The sequence below is a fragment of the Trematomus bernacchii genome, unplaced genomic scaffold, assembly GCF_902827165.1.
Source record: "Trematomus bernacchii unplaced genomic scaffold, fTreBer1.1, whole genome shotgun sequence".
NCBI lineage: Eukaryota > Metazoa > Chordata > Actinopteri > Perciformes > Nototheniidae > Trematomus > Trematomus bernacchii.
In genome coordinates this window covers 706,389-724,640 of record NW_022987720.1, presented here as the reverse complement: position 1 = coordinate 724,640, position 18,252 = coordinate 706,389, and the positions used below count along the sequence as shown (strand labels likewise).

At 42.3% G+C, this 18,252-nt stretch overlaps 1 protein-coding gene across 2 annotated transcripts; it reads right to left on the bottom strand.

Annotated features, from left to right (window-relative positions):
- Window positions 1–397: 397 nt before the first annotated feature.
- LOC117492411 (WD repeat-containing protein 26) lies at window positions 398–18,241 on the bottom strand. Of its 2 annotated transcripts, none has more exons than XM_034142672.1 (14): window positions 17,506–18,241; window positions 15,422–15,521; window positions 14,164–14,220; window positions 11,558–11,694; window positions 9,171–9,268; window positions 8,890–9,070; window positions 8,497–8,635; window positions 7,644–7,784; window positions 7,158–7,277; window positions 5,213–5,358; window positions 4,369–4,447; window positions 4,108–4,237; window positions 3,741–3,935; window positions 398–3,578 (listed from the first exon to the last, which is right to left on the bottom strand). In XM_034142672.1, the coding sequence occupies exons 1-14, from the start codon at window positions 17,808–17,810 to the stop codon at window positions 3,553–3,555; spliced, it is 1,854 nt and encodes a 617-aa protein (XP_033998563.1). In that variant the 5' UTR covers window positions 17,811–18,241; the 3' UTR covers window positions 398–3,552. The 2 variants fall into 2 exon arrangements, with proteins under 2 accessions (XP_033998563.1, XP_033998564.1); XM_034142673.1 differs by having other exon boundaries at window positions 8,914–9,070.
- Window positions 18,242–18,252: the final 11 nt, after the last annotated feature.

Genomic DNA, 18,252 nt, shown 5'->3' with positions numbered 1-18,252 from the left:
TACTTTGACCACAAGGTGGCACAATGTCACTGGTGACCCCTTGCTAGCACCCATGCCCTTTGCCACTTCTTCCTAAAGTTAATGTTTTGTGTAGTAATGCATGGCCAACAACAAGACTTACTCAAAATAACGTCACTTTATTGGCAAATGTTCTTGTTATTCCTATCTTACCAGATTTGCTGGCTCCAGAAAATGCTTTCAAGACATTTAGAAATAAATGACTGAATACAAAGTAGAATTTTAACAGAAATGAAATCCAATTTTTCTTCAGAGAGCCTTGGACACATGCTTTGACAAAAGCATTGATTCATGATTTCTGTATTTAAGGGGTGTGAGAGATGGTTTTCTGCATGTCTGAAACTTTGTTCTTGGGGCCTTCACAATTTCCTGCCCCATCAAACTTCCATGGGCCTTTTTTTCAAAACCCTGAATGCTTTATTGAAAATATGCATACATAACACTTTTCCTACACAACAATACAAAACAGTACAATCACTTTTGTAAATAACACATTGAACGCAAAGCCACACATCGCCCATTTCCTCTAAGGAACTTAGAGATGCTACAGTAAGCCCTTAGTGTCCCCCACCCGGCCCCTCCCCACCACCTGAAATAAGACATAGTTAAATCAGAAACAACTTTTTTCTGTAAACTCAGACAAAAGAAGAGTAGACACCAGGTTGCATACAGACATAGCATGTGAATGATGGGCTTTACGGAAACTCTTGTTGGGGTTTAGTGTGCGCGTTTTGCTTCAAGTCTTCTGAAATAATGTCGGGTATGGAAGGAGTCCATTCTGCAATCCAGGAAATAAAGATGGAAGTGTGAATTTCAGACCATGACACACATAAACCTACAAAAAAACACCAGCGTGCCTCGAGTGATTTGGCTTTAATGAGGGTCAGATCCATCAAAAATGGCACACCAAGAGAGATATTCCGCTCAAATACACAGACATGCGATGAATTAGAACTTCACATGAAGGAAACTCTTTAAAGGCGAGGTGTGGATAAGTTTGAACCTGATTTGATTGTAGGTAACACACTTTCTAATAAAAACTCTTCCCACTAAAGCTGGCATGGGTGTTACTGTGCATATTCATTTGTAAGAATAGTGGTGGATAAATGCAACTGAACACAAAGGAACAAACAAAACATAGATTATAAAAGAAAGATAACGGAGGGGGGGTTATGAAGACCACAAAATAAATGAGGACTCCAAATGTCTGGTTATATTTTAATATGATCATACAGGGATAGAGGTCAACCAAAAAAAAAAAAAAAAATGATATAATGTGAACAAAGAATTTAAGTAACAAAAAAGTTCAATAAAAACAGACAGAAAAGCACTGATTTTAAACATGTTTTACTGTATATCAGTCTGTAGCAAATAGTTATTACAAACCCTGAAAAAAGGGAGGAAGAAAGCTTTGAATGGTGCACTGACCACTGAATAACTTGGCTGGAGAGCAACAAAAGGGAGGGGGTGTTAATGCTGAATTCTCTCTTAAACTCCATGCTCTATGCCTTACATGTGCGAGGTTTCCTTTTTATAACGTCTATAAGATGATCAGTCACTGCTTTTGGGTGCATAGAGGCGTAGTGAGGGTTCAAATCCTTTAGCAATCTCCAGTTAGGCTTTGAGTCTTTGCCAATGCGACCTTTTAAACCATCGGAACGAAGTGTGTTGACCATAAGGCTATGAGAAGCTTATGGATTTATGCCATTGCAGTAGAGCAAAAAAGACCACTCAATGTGCAGGGGGGTGGGGGGGTTTCATACATACTGAAGGTCTGTGTGCAACTGTATGAACAGGAAGGCAGTTGTGTGTGAGTGTGTGTCTGTGTGTGTGATAAATTAGGATTACAGCACTCTCCAATGTGGGCTCAGAGAGTGGTTCTGCATGGTGCCTCTTCTCTCTAAAGCCATTCTAACTACTCGTCCAATAATAATTAACTTCTCCTAGGAAATGACCCATTGCAAATAACATGACAGATTTACAGCTTTTTTTTTTTAAACACGTCTCACTATTTAAATGACCTTTTTTCACCGCAGAGTCGATTGCCACTAACCGATTGCCTTTCGTGGTAAGGAGAAAAACAAATTCTAAAGTAAAAAATTAAAGCCCCGCATTAAAGAAAAGCGTTTTTTTCTTTTTTACAAAATGGCTCTCAAGTATTCTTTGTTCCACAGATAGAGGTCCCTATGGGGCTTTGGATAACTTAGAATTTTAAAATCCTCTTTACAATTTTACTATGGGATTAGGAGCATAGGGGAGGGGGGGTTAGAATTCTCTGCTGGTGTGAATTGAACAAGCATACAAAAAAATAAAAAATAACGCGGCAACTACAACCTGCACCCACAAGTGTCAAGTCTCACACTAATGTGTGCATGCATAATCGCCTTCACTCACTCTCACACACACAAACCGAGGAGGGACAGCAGTCACCAACGTGCAATCCGAATTCCACATGTGAAAGCGTGTCTTGGGAGAAAAAGGGGGTAGTATGTGTCCCGAAGGTGGGAACACCACCTCAGCGGTGATATGTGACCTGTGGATCCCTTCGTCCATCTCCTCTTGGGCAGATGTAACATGGTGGTGCGGTAGCTAGCTCAACAGAAGGGGATTGGGGATTGGGGGGGGGGGGTGGACTGTTCTTGTTAGAAGTTAAATTAAGGAATAAAAAGTTTGTTTTCCTAATGTCCAGAAACACAAAGTGGAATCTCACGCTGGAGCTTTCCACGGGCACTACTTGAGCTAAGATTCACCTCTTTAAATGAGAATTACGCTATGACTATCATAAAAAAACTCCGACTTTTAGCATAGCCTTTTTTTTGTGTGTGTTCTTTTGTCAGCTGGTCGAGTGTTTTTCTTACGGTGGATTTTTCAGCCTTTGTCCAACGAGTCGAATGCGAAGAATATAGCAAGAGCGTAGGGGGATTGGAAAACAGACATACAGAAGAGTTGCTATATCCCCCCTTATGCAGGATCTTCCCCCCAAAAACACCCCACCCATATCGATGGAGACATTATACAGGTAATGTGAGAGACAAACAGGCAGATGTAGTCCAATGATAGACGGCTGGTCTGCGGTGTCTGTCTGGACGCATCATGGGGACTTGATGTGCTCCGAGCTCCAGGTGGAGGTGGGTTTACTGGAAAACACTGCGAGGGCCCGTCATGTCCAGGGACCATGAGTCGAGATTTGGGGCGGGGGGGGGGGGGGAAGGAACTTTTGAAGGAGGAACAGCCGTTACAGATCACCAGTGGATGGCTGCCGTATCCCCGCTGGTTTTCCTCTGGGTCAGGTTTTTGGATGAGGACCTGAAATTGTCCGTCATCACCTCCACCGTTTTTGGGAGACAACGGCCAGTCAGGAGACACATTTTTCTCGCTTCTGTTTTCCTTTTTTTTCTCTTGGGTGTTTTTTTCTTGTTTGTTATTCTCGTCTTTCTTCAGTTTGGTGTTGGATTTGATTTGCCCGATTTCGTTTTATTGTTGGGTTCTTGGATTGTGATCAGAGAGAGACGTCATCTGCTCCGTAAGTGACCATCAACTGTCCATGTTACTGCAGTTTTCTGAGAAGAAAGGAAAAGAGATTGGGTAAATAAAGACATATAAAAAGTTGTGAATTCCAGAATATCCAACACAACAGAAAGTGCAAAATCTCTCCTGACTCAAGTTTGGGTGTTTAAGTGAATAGTCCCATGCACTATGGGGAAACCAGATTTGGCATTTACCGTTGAGCCCGTCCGCCTCTTGTGAGTCGAGGAAGGGCGCAGGGCCCCAGACGCGCACTGTGCCGTCATCAGAGGCGGACGCCAAGAGTCCCGGGATGACCGGGTTCCAGCTCACACAGTTAACGGTGCGCGTGTGACCTGTTAGCTCAGCGATGGGAAGTTCACCTCGTCGGTGCCAGATGTACACTTTGTGGTCTGTGGAGAAGAGATTTAATGGAAATAAAACCAGTGGCAGTGGAGATAGTGAGAACACATGGATAATGTTACAGAGGAAGCAAGATTCTTGACTCCTCAAAAGTCCACAGAAGGAAAATATGGTAATATAGTCTACAAATCAACAGTTATGGTGTTATTACTGTGACTCTACCTTCGCTGCCACTGGCAATGAAGTCTTCGTTGTGTCCTCCAAAGCAGGAGTGGATAGTGTAGAAGCCCTGGGTCACACCTTGGTATTTTCTCACCAGCACCCGGTCCTGAAGGTCCCACAGGTGCACTCCCTATGAAAACGTTGTCGAAGAAAGAATAGCCTTTAAGCGCTGAAACGTCTTGCGTAGTGTTTTCCAGAAAAGTGCGCTTTAGTAGCGAATAAACAGATATTAGTGATGGCAGAGTTGGTCAGAAAGCTTACCTGAGTTGCTACATTTAACAAAGCTAATCTTCCGTTCTTTGAAACAGTAAAAGACATGATAGGGTGGTCCTCCTGGACTCTGTGAAGGACATGTAAACAAGGCACAAGCAGTCAGACATCTTATTAAATAATGGAAGTATACTAAATGTGTAGGACAATGAAGGAGACACTAAAGATGAATACGGTAAATTAATATGTAACCAATACATATCATCAGGAAACTTCCCCAGTTGATTTCTTACATAAAGAAGTATTATCTTATTGAATCTGTGCCAATTTGTATAAACTTTTTGTTGACATATTTTATTTCAATGGGTTTAATATTTGCACATTTGGGACATTTGAATATCTCTTATCAGAACATACTGTCAACAGCCATAACAAACACATCTGTAAAAACCCTCAGAATAGAATTACATACATTTTGAAAGACACTACAGAGTAATAGGATAAACACTAATAAGAATCACCAAGAAATGTCCAGAGCTGGTTTCTTACCTTAAAATAAATATAAATCATATTATTATTAATATAAATACTGGGATGTAATAGAAGTTTTCTGAAATGCTATGTTTAAATGTGCAATTGAGACATGATCTAGCTTTTGGTGTTCTTTGGAGAAATATACAGACACAAATAGACAAAGAGAAGTCAAATAAGCACCTAAATGTGTTTTTGGGATAGTTTCTTGTCAGTAGTTTGAACGATGACATCCATTTTTTGTATTTAAAGAAAAACCTTAATTTTTGCCTTACCTCTATTGGCTAGCATTCATTAGCAAAATGTTGTATTTTCGACCATATAGATATACCACAGAAAAGGAAATAGAAGGGCTGCCACATACATGTTTCTGTCTGTAAGGTCCTCGAAGTTGTACCCCCGGATACGTTGGTGTGTGTCGGAGGCCAGCACTGCTCTGCCGTCGCCCAGGCACCACAAGCACTGCACTCTGACACCCTCCCAGGAGTCCAGCAAGTTACCGTCCAGGTCCTGAAAACAGAAAGCACCGACCTCAAAACTCATTCTCAACAGGGAGATGAAGACACGGACACAGTATGGCCTCCCTATTTAATCTGGTAGATGATCTTATTGCTTTTCGCAGTTTGGCAGCTTCTTAAATGAGGGTGGAACAGGTCCAAATGTTCATTTCAAGCTTACTGATATTGACAGACTTTATTAACTACACATAGACCAGAGGCCTGTACTACGAAGCCGGATTTCCCTAACCTGGATATGTTTGAGTTAGCCGGTTGGCCCAATCCAAAACATACGCGCTCTGGCTAAGCTGTACTACGACGCTGGTTATCAAGTGGATCGCTCAAGCCAGCCGTGTCCTATCTAGTTAGGTGCGCGTTCACATGAAAGGGGTGGTATTTGGAGCATTCGACCAATCACAAACATGGACAAGCGTACTGACAGCGCAGCGTCATACTTCCTGAATGAAAAGTGAACTTTAATATTAGTCAAATATGAAGAAGTTAAACTTTAAACATCCATGACTTAAACACTTTATCCAGGATAAAAGCCACATAGCTGCACCTGCAAGGTGAATACAGCTGGTAAAAGAAAAAGCGTTTGAATGCGTACATTAACAGGTTTATGAAATCACTGCCCCGTCCAAGACACGAGTGGATCTGACTTTAATTAGGAGAATTTGACTCGAGTGTTTCGTCAACTTAATGTGTTGCTTAAAATAATACTTCTGCATACAGTATGTGACACTGTGAGTGTTGCACGGCCAGATACGGCTCAAGAAGCTGACTCGGATAAGGAAATATATGATACATTATGATGTGATATGATATGAATGATAATGGGACACATCGACGTTTGCACTCACAGTGCCGCGGACTGTACTTAATGCTACTCTGATCCGGTTACTTATGTCGTGGCAGATATTTAAGTAAGCTTTCTTAACGCTAATATTATAATAGTCAGATTGCTCTGAAGATGGGAGGGGATATTCTATTAATTATCACATTCACACAGTCAGTTGATTTTTGCCAGCCGTCTTTCCTGCAACGGCAGTTTTTCTGTATTTCCTCTATCCTGTAATATGACTTGATAGCTTTAAACTCCGCACACGGAGCTCTGATTGGTCAGCAGGCGGTGCTTTCACTGAGTTGATCTCTTAGCCTGCAACCTAACCTCCTCCCGAGGAGGTTAGCCGCTCAGCATAAGTTACCATGGAGATCTAGCCCGCTAAAAAGAGAACCGGCGTCGTAGGACCGGAAAGCCCGAGTTTTCCCTGAAGTCAGCCGGCTAAGCGAAAATCCGGCTTCGTAGTACAGGCCTCTGGTCATGCACAACACACAGGCAACAAAATATGATAGAAAATAAAGAACTTTATAGGTTCATCAGGTTCATGGCTAGAAAAATCAATACACAGAAATATCTAATTATCTTGAAGTGGTCTGCTTAAGGTCAGAACAACACTTGAGCAGCAATATATATATAAATATGTAAGACTCACATACAGTGACTAGCCCTTTTTTTGACGCCCTCACCTGCTTCCTGCATTGATTAAATACAGAGAGGATCCATAACTCTTTATATTTTATATAGTTTTTTTTCTATAGAACTCTATAGAAATAAATATGTTTACTGTTGATGTGTATACTGTATATTTACAGTTTGGTCTTACTTCATAATATCTCAATTTGTGATAATAATAAAAAAGTGCATCTATCTAATTCTTAAAAGGAAAACAGACAGATAACATAGGAGCAGATTTACTGTTCCAAACACATCAAAGCAATACTGTTCAGGTAAACAAGTCAGTCACTTACACACTGATAAAACTGCCCCCTCTGCCCTCCGGTGACGAAGCGCTTGCCGTCGGGGTTCCACGCCACACTGGTCAGACTGTCTTCATGGGACTGGGACATTTTGGTCCGCAGCTCCCCCGTCTGCTCATCGAGGGGATTGTCAGAGATAGTGGGAAAAACAGAAGAGGAGAGAAATATGGGGGGGGAAGGGAGACGGCAAGAAAAAACATTAAGTAGGAGCGGGGGAGGGGTGGATGAAAGCAAAGTAAAGGGGAGGGGAAGGTCATTGAGTACACACAGCCTACAGAGTATCTATGGGAGGCTTAAGGCCTGTTCTTCTGTTCCGCTTGTTTACTGAATTTAAATTAGACCGCTCAAGCCTTTGACATCCATGCTTTAGTGCACTGAAAAATGGCCGGAGCTGGCGCAGGGAAACACGGTTGGTTAAGAGGTATCACAAGTATAGGATTATGCACTGTGGGGAGTAAAACGAAGGGGAAATGTTACCTGAACGTTCCAGAGCCACAGCTCGGAGCAGTCGTCAGGTCCACAGGCGATCAGGTACATGTCGTCCGGACTCCAGGCTAAGTAGGAGACGCCGTACGCGTGACCCTCAAGGGTCCGCAGCAGCTTTAACTGGTGGGTCTCCTACACAGAGACAAGAACAAGAGGTTAACGGTGAAATTAATTATTGTTTGTGGTGCGGCTAGGGTTGCACATTTATACACCAAAGTCATAGTGCATGAAGTTCCATGAAATTAAAACGATTTGGGACGGCTCCAAAAGTATATAACTGAGTCAAATCTGTGTGACAATTAGTTCCTCTTTCCATTTTAAATGTAGACTAAATTCAAACAAATATTTGAAAAGGTTTCCAACAAACATTAAAAGACCCTGGAGGAGAAGCCACTTCTGTGAAATGGACGCAATTTGTCCCAAAATGGTGGTTGTTATCTGGTAGATATGAGATAAACGGACTCCTACTTTTATAAAAACAGACACCGGTGTTCCTTACAAAAAGAGAAAACCAACTAAGGTTAAGGATGCAATTAAACTATTAATAAATCCAAGAAAATAACAGACTTCCTTTAAAGGCCTAAGAGTAATAACTTCTATAAATAATATCTTCTAATCTAAGATGGAAATTAAAACAGTTTCAAACTTGTGTTTATTTGAATAAAATGTCATACTAAATTCTTAAAAAGTACATGACTGTTATAAAAGTTCTTGGCAATGCCAAAAGAAACGTGCCTGCAAATGCCCTGACCACACTATTCCTGCAGGGTTATTTTAGCTGTGGACAAGGTCATAGAAAATAAAAGCAGCATGTGTATTTTTAGAAGTTATTTATTGCACTTACCGGGTCCACTTGCCAAATTATGACCGTAGTGTCTTTGGAGCCAGTGGCTAGTTTGGTGCCGTCATTTGAGAATTTGCAGAACCACACCTCGTTACAGTGCTCTGTGAGAATCTGTTGGGTGTAACAGGGGAACTGCTTCCTGTGTTACGGAGAGAAAATCTTCATTGTGTGAGTCTGAAACAGCAGCTTCCATCAGCTTATATCTCAAGTCATTAAATGCACAGCAATGATAAGAATAGAAGAAAAGCAGTGCAGCCATAAACAGATGCTGGACATAAAAGGAATAAGACTTCAGACACAGAAGACAAACACAAAGCAAGCGTTTCAGTGCTTATGCCTCTACAGGAGGTCAACTGATACATAAATATAAGATGCTGCAGTATGATAATTTACCAGTGAGGGCTATGCAGTACAGACCTGCTGCAGACATGATCGAGGAGGAGAGAGACCGAGTCCAGACTGCTGTCCAGCTTGGTGTTGTGATAGAGGCAGCGGTCCCTCTGCAGCTCCACAGCTTGCCGCAGCAGCGTCTGCATCCTCCGAGGGGGCAGCATCACAGAAGGTGGCAGGTACGCTACAAAGAGAGATAAAGGAAGACACATGGGTTATGTATATAGTGGCAATGAAGTCAGGAATATGTGTGTGAGCTCTAGGGTCGACAAATGTCTCCTCACTCTGTAGTTTGTCCAGCAGTCGGCAGCGTGAGGCGGTGCCCTTGCCCTCCCACTCTGCCTTAGCCTTCAGGTCCTCAGCATGGCTGCACATTAGGTACCTGCAGGAGGACACAAGCACACCGCTCAGAAATAAAACACAAACAATGAAATGACCATCACAACAAAACAAGTTACATTTTGATAAGAGCAAGAACACAAACTAGTATTAAACTATTCATATAAGGAGGGAAAAATGCCACATTTACATTGCATGCTAGCACCCAGCTTGACTCTTTTTGTAGGTACTTTTCTTGATTTATTTTTCCACTGCAGATATTACCCTCTTAAGGTAGGGATACTCTTAGCTAAATGTTCATAGTGATGGCACGCGAAACAAGTGGTGTGTTCCTTCATTGAGACTTTCATCTGTAATTAAACAGAAAAAAACTTCTGCACTTTAGTAAAACACACCACAACGTGTGAATAATAATAAATAAATAAATGTATGGCTGCTATTGACAGTAGCTTGGCTGTTAAATAATGTCTGGTTTGTGTCAATTCTCTATGACCAATCAGTGGTCTGCAGTGTTATTACTTCACCTTCTCACTCGACCGAGGTAAAACAAAAAAAGTTTCAGGTACTGTTAAAAACTTTAGCCGATTGGAAACAAAAAAGAACCTCTCCAAGCTAGTTGAGCCGTGCCAAACCATAGTATGCAGTGAAAATGTGGCTACTAATGAAGTACTACATCACGAACAGACTGAATACAAACAAAAACAAACATTGAATGAAAGTTCTAGACGTGTGAAAGGCAGTTTTTGTTTTAGGAACTAGCTCTCAGAAAATGCAAAGACTGAGGCCTAGGCTCCACGGGAACGAAAACGGGTTGAATCCGCATATTTCTCATGCGTATAGCCCTTTAAGCTCGACGACGCCGTAACGGAAACGTAGAAACAGACCCTGCAAACGACAACGGGTCCAAAGGTGGATAGATCTGGGAACGGAGCGCTCTGGGGGGTCCAACGGGGCCGTGTGGTCGCCTATACGGTCATCCGTTTCTGATAATGACGACGCAATAGCCCCGCCTCTCCCCGCCTCTGCTGCTCACCCCCGCAAAAGTACACTGCACACTGAATTCAGATTATTTATCTTTATCTCGATATGGACATAAACGCGAGTGAAGTCTAATCTGACAGGACGGAGACACGCAGCTCCTCCCGCTGTGATGCAGCGGGAGCAAAACACACACTTCAAGTCAGATCATCACCCTTAGCTATTTTAATTACCTCTCAAACTACCTAAACTAGTTATAAATATGTTTATTTTGACTGTCGGGTCACTCATTACAGGATCAGCTGCTGCATGAGACAGACACTGACGCTGTCAGAAGAGAGGAAAAAGAGACAGGCTCCGTGTATTTGATGATTATATATCATTATATCGTCGTTATTCATTTGTTTTAAAGCTCAATAAATAACAATGAAGACCTTTGACCGGCACTTTTATAATTTTGTCCGGAAGATTTAAACTTTAACACACGCTGACCGGCGAAAAACTCTGCCCGGTTCCGTCAGCCCCCACCGTGGAGAATAAACAGAAGTGCAGCCATGACAACCATTCTTCTTCGCTGCTTTTGTGGAGGAAGTTGCTGCTTTTGTGGAGGAAGTTACAGCGCCACGTACAGGTTCGGCATATGTACTGCAGCTTTTCCAGCGGTTGGATGTAAACGGAGCCGTCTCGTGGAGCTTGACACAATCCGGTGTATATTGCGTGTGGGCGGAAGGTTTTTTGCGGTTGCGTTTGCGTTACTCCGATGCGTTTTGCCGTATGCGTTTCCGTGGAGCCGGGGCCAGAGTCAAGGACACATTCTGACACAGCTGATTGATCAGGCTAAGACAGCTGACGGATCAATAGATTACACTGAGTGACAGTCTGTTACCACAAACAGGCTTGTCGGCAGTGTAAGGGTGATCAATACACACTAATTGATTAGGTAATGGATCACAGGAATGTGTTTGGGCACCGCGTATGGATCCGACCAGGGATTAGAGGATCCTTCAGCTACTGACACCTTTAGAGTGTATGCCAGAGGAGGGTACAATTATTAACTAAAGATCATGGATAAATATTGAGACAAGCCATTGATTTGAACATGCTGGGTAAGCAATCTCCATAAGCACAGTTAGGACAAAAACAAGAGCTGGGGTAAATACTGAAGCTAGTTCTTAAAGACCACATGACTATTATCAATAATGACACTTTCCCTGACTGTAGAAGATAAATACCCAATCAACGTATCAATTTGATGGTGAATTTGACTGGTTTGAACTGTTACTGAGTTTGTAGATGTGTCTGGTAGACTGGTTGAACTCGGATGACTGTTATGACACAGAATCAAACTTCGTACCCGCTAAGTACGTGGATGCGATCTGTGTTGTACTTCAGGGGCGTCAGCTCTCCCCGGAGCACCTGCAGAGCCTCCAGGACTTTACCATCCTCCAGATATTCTAGGTACTTCTGTTGCAGCAGCAGGAACTTCATGCGCTGAGGAGAGGAAGAGATACATAAGTACAGAGAAGATCATTTATAAAAAATACAAAGGAAGGAAGAAAATAACTAATCTTATACAATGGTATTAGGTTTTCCTGTGATAATAAGAACAATAGAAGCTAGTACCCACAATTACAGAAGGACATAAAAAGCTTTGAGTAGCGAACAAAACTCAAAATAGTGATAGCTTTGTGCAGACATAATTTACACATGAAACCAATGTCAATCTGGTTATGACGATAGCCTTCTTCCTTTATATGGAAGACCATTAACAAGTGTTTACAGAGTCTCTTATCTCAGGTCCCCAGTAGGAGCTGAAGTACAGTTAAATGTACCACCCAATAACATAAAAAACACTCGCCCACAAAACGTCTACAAATAAAGAGTGACAGAACACACACATACATCTCCTAGCTCCTAAAGTAGACCTGCTAAATAAGTAAACTGGCAACTAGAACGGCAGAGAAAAAAGAAATGTTGACACTGACAACAAAACCTGCTACAACTCAAGACCTAAAATGGCTACCCATGTTATACAGCTGAAAATCAACAGCTGCAGCCATTTGGTCAATAACCCAGCTGGTGAAGGCAGTTAAACTGACTCCTGACACAGAGCAGCAGCTTCTTGATTGAGACACACAGGACTGTTTTTGAAGCGTATCTTGTCCGCTAATTAGCATGCTACGTGGGGTTGATTAGCCAGAGCCAAGTCCCATTTCCAACTAATATGATGCAGTGTGTACCATTTTAGAAATAAAGTATACAGTATACATTTTGGTAGTTGGTATAATATACACAATGCATGAGCATTAATAAGTTGTTTTAACAGCACATAATAGAAGCCTTCCAAACTGCTTATTATGATATCTGCAGTTTGTTTCTTCTAAAAACTGTTTATTTTTTCAAACATTTTGTTTGGGCCATATTTTTACCATCCATTGTTAGTTAGGGTTTGGGTTAGGGTTTCCTTTTTTCCCTCGGTATGCAATGCATTGTGGGACAACAATTGTAGCTTAATGCCACACTCAGAAATAATACAAAATTGGCAGGCATACTTTAATCTATGAGAAGTTAGTGCACCTAAGATTACATTATTTTTCAATTTGGAAGGAGTACATACTCAAATTGGGATATAGCAATGGTTATACTCTTGCAGTAACACCCAAATTAAAAGTGGTTTAAAAATTCTTATAACAATGGAATTGTTGATAGTAATCATTTTAAAGGTCCCATGTCATGCTTTTCCGGTTATAACCCGTCCCCTTGTGTGTTATGTAGCTTTTTCTGCATGTAAACGGTCTGCAAAGTCCCAAACCCTCAAAGTACACCCTGTAGCGAGTAAAACTCTAACACAGAAAAGACCTGTCTATGCTGCCCCAGAACGCCTCGTTGGAGATTTTCCTTTTTCCATTGTTTTCTTCCTGAGTATAGTGACGTGACCATACCCAGGTCCAAATGGACCAATCCGTGGAGCTCCTCTCACACACACACACACACACACTCAGCCTTATCTTTTCTCAGCCGCGGCTCCGTGGATCTCCACTCACAGTTTGCCACACACTCAAGTGTGTGTGCTCAGGCTGAGTTCCGCGGTGTCTCGCTGTCTCGCAGACCCCACGCAGCAACCAGGAAACGACACCAGTAATCAAGCTCACACTGTCCACTCCTCGAGCGGAGCAGCGAGCCCCGCAACGTCCCGCCAACACGGCACCCAGACCCCAGGCAGCATTGTCATCTGTTTGTCATTACTGGTGTCCTTTTCTGGTTGCTAACAAACGCCATTGTAACACATAAACACACATCAGAGCACAGTGGTCTCATAGGGAGGGGGGGGGCAGGAGCTCCAACAAGGCGTGTAGGACAGAGAGTGAATACACATACTATACAGAGATGCTGTATGAGAAAACCAATGTGATTTTGGAACATTGAACAATGTGAATCTATTCTAGTAGACCTCAACAATGGAATTATGATCAGTAGAAATGGCCATGACATGGGACCTTTAATACACACATAACAAATTAAGATTTTCAAGTATCCATTTATACGTTTAATTAAAATTGATTGTGACAATGATATATACTAAATAAGATATTTAAACATTTAAAAAGGAACTTGTCAGTTATCTTCAGTGGACAATGTGTACAAAGGAGAAACATATGTTTTCTGTGCTTTAATTTCTTTGTTATTAATATACTTTATCTTATATCAGTAGAGCTCTAGATACATATAATATATTAATAAAGATAATAGGCCTATTTGATTCTATTAGGTTTAATCAGCGTTTTGCTTGAAAACCCTAATAGTAACGCGGTGTCCGTACTGCAGCTATACTTTGCGAGGCGTCATCCAGAACGTGTGAGCTTTCAGTGAACCTGCGGCCCTGCGGCCCTGCATTATAACGGTAACTATTCGAGAACCTCCAGACTGGCCGTCATTCAGTTCAGTTGAAGGGGAGCTTACCACAATGGCATTGGGAGAATGCATCAGTGCTCTCAGCTCATTGAGATCATTCTCAGCCTGGATCAAAACAAAGGGAGGGTGATGGAGGGGAGAGACAGAGAGAGAAATGGTTAGCTCAGCAGTTTCCATGCATACACAGAAAAAAACAAACAGGAAAAAAACACATGAGCGGTAATACAGTTCTTGTGCTCACTTCCTTGTTCAAGATTATTGAAAACCGACTTCACCAACGGACTGATGTCTATATGCTGTGATAAAATTCTAAATTATATAACACCCGTCACAAAAAACGATTTCCCTGATCCATGATTTGTTATTGGAGAGTACAAACCAATTCCACCACAATCAAAAAATAAACCACCGTTTGGTTCAACGCTGGTGTTAATTTTCAGTCCTGCAGTTCTGGCTTAGGGTAATTATTCCAGAGGACACACAAGGCCAAGGACGTGTACTTCAATAGGCTCTAATATGTTGAAATGAGAGTCATCTCCAGCGATAAAGGGGTAATCAAGCCAAGTGTAGATTTAGGAGCCAATAGCGCTAACACGTTTTACAATGTGCTAATATAAACCTGATGATTTTGCGATATCTAAATGATCATCCTAATGGAGCCCTGACAACATGCTGCAATAATGTCTGGCTATGATTATAGTGTTCTGATAAACCATTATTGTGATCTTTAATTTAAAAAAATGGGCAGAGATTGGGATATGTGCCTTGTTATGTTGCTATAAAAATGACAGAAATGGTTTCCTAGAGTAGGCTTTAAAATAATGAACAGTTTTATTCCACTATGTACTGTTACATAATAATTCAAGACCCGATGAGTAACCACCAGAAGTCAGATTTGTCCCTGAGCTAAATATTAGTATTGAAAGTAGCCGATTAAATGTTTTGTCAAATATAATACATGACCCGTAATACATTAATTATATGCAAGACTTGAGTAAAGAAAGCTATGCGCTTTGTAATTGCTAGTTTAGGTGACAAACGGCACTTCAACAGTAAGATCTGTTGGTCAAGAAAATAGTTGAATTGGTACTCATCAAAAAAATGGTACGAGTTTCTACAACTGGGGCCACTTTGTTTATGCTTTCCAAACAGGAATCATGTTTGCTTTTGCCTATTCATATGAGTCAATCTTCACAAATAAATGTAATAGAAGAAGTTCAGTACAGACAACAGATCACTAGGAAGTTCCTCGATCCCGTTTATTCATGTGCGTGCCATTATGTAACCACAGTAACCCAAAACCAACCTTGTCCCACTCCCCCTCCATGACGTGGTTGCGGAACTTGGTAGCTGAGGAGTGTTCCAGTCTGCAGCCCGATTCCTGCATCAGCAGGTCCACTGTCTGACTGCAGAGACACAGAGAGGGGGGGGGGCAGACAAAGTTAGGCTGGAATATAGACACAAGACAGGTAGAATGAAAGAAAGGAGAGGGTAGCTTTCAAATGAAAATACAATGACGAATTCAACTTAAGATTTAAGTGGCAAGATAAGGATTTGGGGATTTAAGGAGCAATTCTGGACTTTAAAAAAAAATGGGAGCTCATCAGTCTAGTGAAAAAGTAAGCTCATGATTAAATGAAGTGCAAATTCTAGGCAGATCACCCAACTTATTTTGATTATTGTATCACCTTTGACATTTCATCACTGTGACTCAGCCATGTTTACCAAAAGTAAATAGGCGAGTAGTTTGGAGATCAGCAATTTAACACTCCAACAGTGTCATTAGCTGACAATAGAAAGAAAGCAATGTCATGGCCAACAGTGTCTGGAGAAAGCCAGCCCCCTGCAGGTATGAGGATTATTTGTGTACAGTGGGCTCGCTAACATAAACAGAGCCTCCACTGCAGTTGACATCATCCTCTCAGTCAACCATGAATAACCATCTGTCCAAACACCACCTCTGTGCTAAAACACAAATAAGACTGCCGAGATGTGAGTGAGAGAGATAATGAAAGTGGGTTTGGTGGACACCTTCAGCATGATGACATCATCCTCAGGTATCAATGGAGTGGCGCAGCAGCAGCTCTGTGGTGAGCCTCTCATCCAGCTGGCTGCTACACTGATTTATCTTGCATTGAAATGTAGAGGCTCTTCTTCATTCCAGGCAATGTCATGTCCCCCCCCTCCCTGACCCAGCCTCTTTGTAAATATAGCGATGTGTTTTATAATGGCCTTTTAAACACTTTCTCAGCTGGATACCAGAAATATGCGGATGTCTGACTACTAATGCCACATTGAAGAGGAGGGCTACATTTCTTGAAAACCCCATAGTGCTAAAATTAGATCAAACACAGCGTTTCCATGTGAAACAGCTGGTAGAAAGTGCATTCTTCAGCCGCCATGAAACCAACAGATTCTGCTCAATACAGATCCAACTGTCGCCTACGGTATCGACTGCTGTCTTTAAATAAAAACACACGCGTCAGTATTTGTTACAGACTCTTGACACGATGCTCCAACACGGTGACAGCGACAGAAAAAGACATACATGAAGCTAGAGAGGAAGTTATGATGGTCGTGAGATAGTTGCACAAAACGGCGATTAATATGATCAATTTAACAACTTGACAGCCCAGGATGTGCAAACGATGCATGTGAATTACTAAAATAACCAGGACAGTTTTCATAACCATGCTAGTTATAACAGTGTGGCCGACCTATTAATGATCCTCCCACACGGTCTTGCAAGAACCATATTGTTTTTCCCGAGCTGGAAAATTAAGAAAACCACCATCGGGGCAAAAACCGACGTTGACAAACCGCACATTAACATTTCCTCCGCATTTTCTTTGCATCAAAACGCAAACACGTACACTGCAAACTCGATCATCCTGCTTGTGTACTTAATAAAGAAGCTAAATCAACGTTATCCATTAGCATGACATTATGCTTGACAAACCATAACATAGATCTTTAAATAACGTTAGATGATGTAATGCATTTGTGCAAAAACGATTAAACGCATCATGGTGTAAATGACATACAACACTACTTAAACGATGGATGGATGTGTTGGGGAGACAAATGTCAAGCTTTGTTTTATTTTTGTGTAAAGGTTTAATGTCAGGACATAGCAACCTAAGCGCAGGCTAATGCTGCTAGCTTCCAAGCTAACTGTTATTGTGCAAGATGGACCCCTTCTTTCTACCAACTGCCGAGCTCACAGGCTAACTGCCCCATCCCCCCATGTTTGTGTCTGTCAGCGCACTAACAGCGCTTTTACCATCTGTTGTTTCACTCGAAACACACGTTATGTAGATTAAACTTCACATGTTCAACACTAACACTAACTGTAGATGCTCTATTTTCCTCCACTTTGAATAAACTTACTTCAGCCCTAGTCCGTGGAGATGTTGCCCTATTAATCGGATGACATCTTCCTCCGCTTGCGATAGTCGTTTTTTCTTTTTCAGAGAACCGGCCTCCGAGCCCGAAGCCGTAGGGGCCGCCGAAGTCCCCGAACCAGGCCCGGTTGCAGACCCATTACTGGTACCGACACCATTCCCGTTGTCTGTGCTGGAGAGGAGCCCATTGGAGTGGGTTCCACCAGCCGTCGATGACTCCCCGTTTTGTGCGCTGTTTAGGCAGGAGAGATCTGTAGATTCCTGTCCCTGTCCTGCACCGTTTGACTGCATACTGCTGCTGAGGTTGTTGACAACACTTCGGTTAAAGTGGATGGCTGAGGTGGCTTGAGAGTGTGGAGAATGAGTAGCAAGTCCTAAGACAATTCCGGAGAGGCCTGTTACAACTGCTGAAGCCCCGGGCTCTCCTGCTCCCTCCGCCGCCGAGGCTCGGTGCTTCTTCCGCGGGGGCGGCGACGCTCCGCCGGTGTCCGAGTCGGAGGAGGAGGAAGCGGAGGCCAGAGTTTCCTCACCGAGAGCGGCCGTGGTTAGAAGCCGGCGGAGCTCCGGGTGGGAAATGAAGGTTAAGCTTCCAGATTTGAGGCCTCTTTGTCGGGCTCAGAGCGGACTGTCACTGTGGGAGCGCTGTCAGTTAGCCCGTTTTTGTTGTTGTTTCTCTCAAAACAGCTGCAGCTCTAATGGAGTGCTGACGCTCTGACGTAACCGGAAATTCCTA

Bases quoted from the DNA above. Each gene is read 5' to 3' on its own strand.
- LOC117492411 (XM_034142672.1), bottom strand. From the start codon at position 17,810: ATGCAGTCAAACGGTGCAGGACAGGGACAGGAATCTACAGATCTCTCC. The intron at 7,785-8,496 runs GTAAGTGCAATA...GTCTCTGTGTAG, and splicing joins TAATTTGGCAAGTGGACCCG to GAGACCCACCAGTTAAAGCT. The intron at 4,238-4,368 runs GTAAGCTTTCTG...ACGTTTTCATAG, and splicing joins TGTTAAATGTAGCAACTCAG to GGAGTGCACCTGTGGGACCT.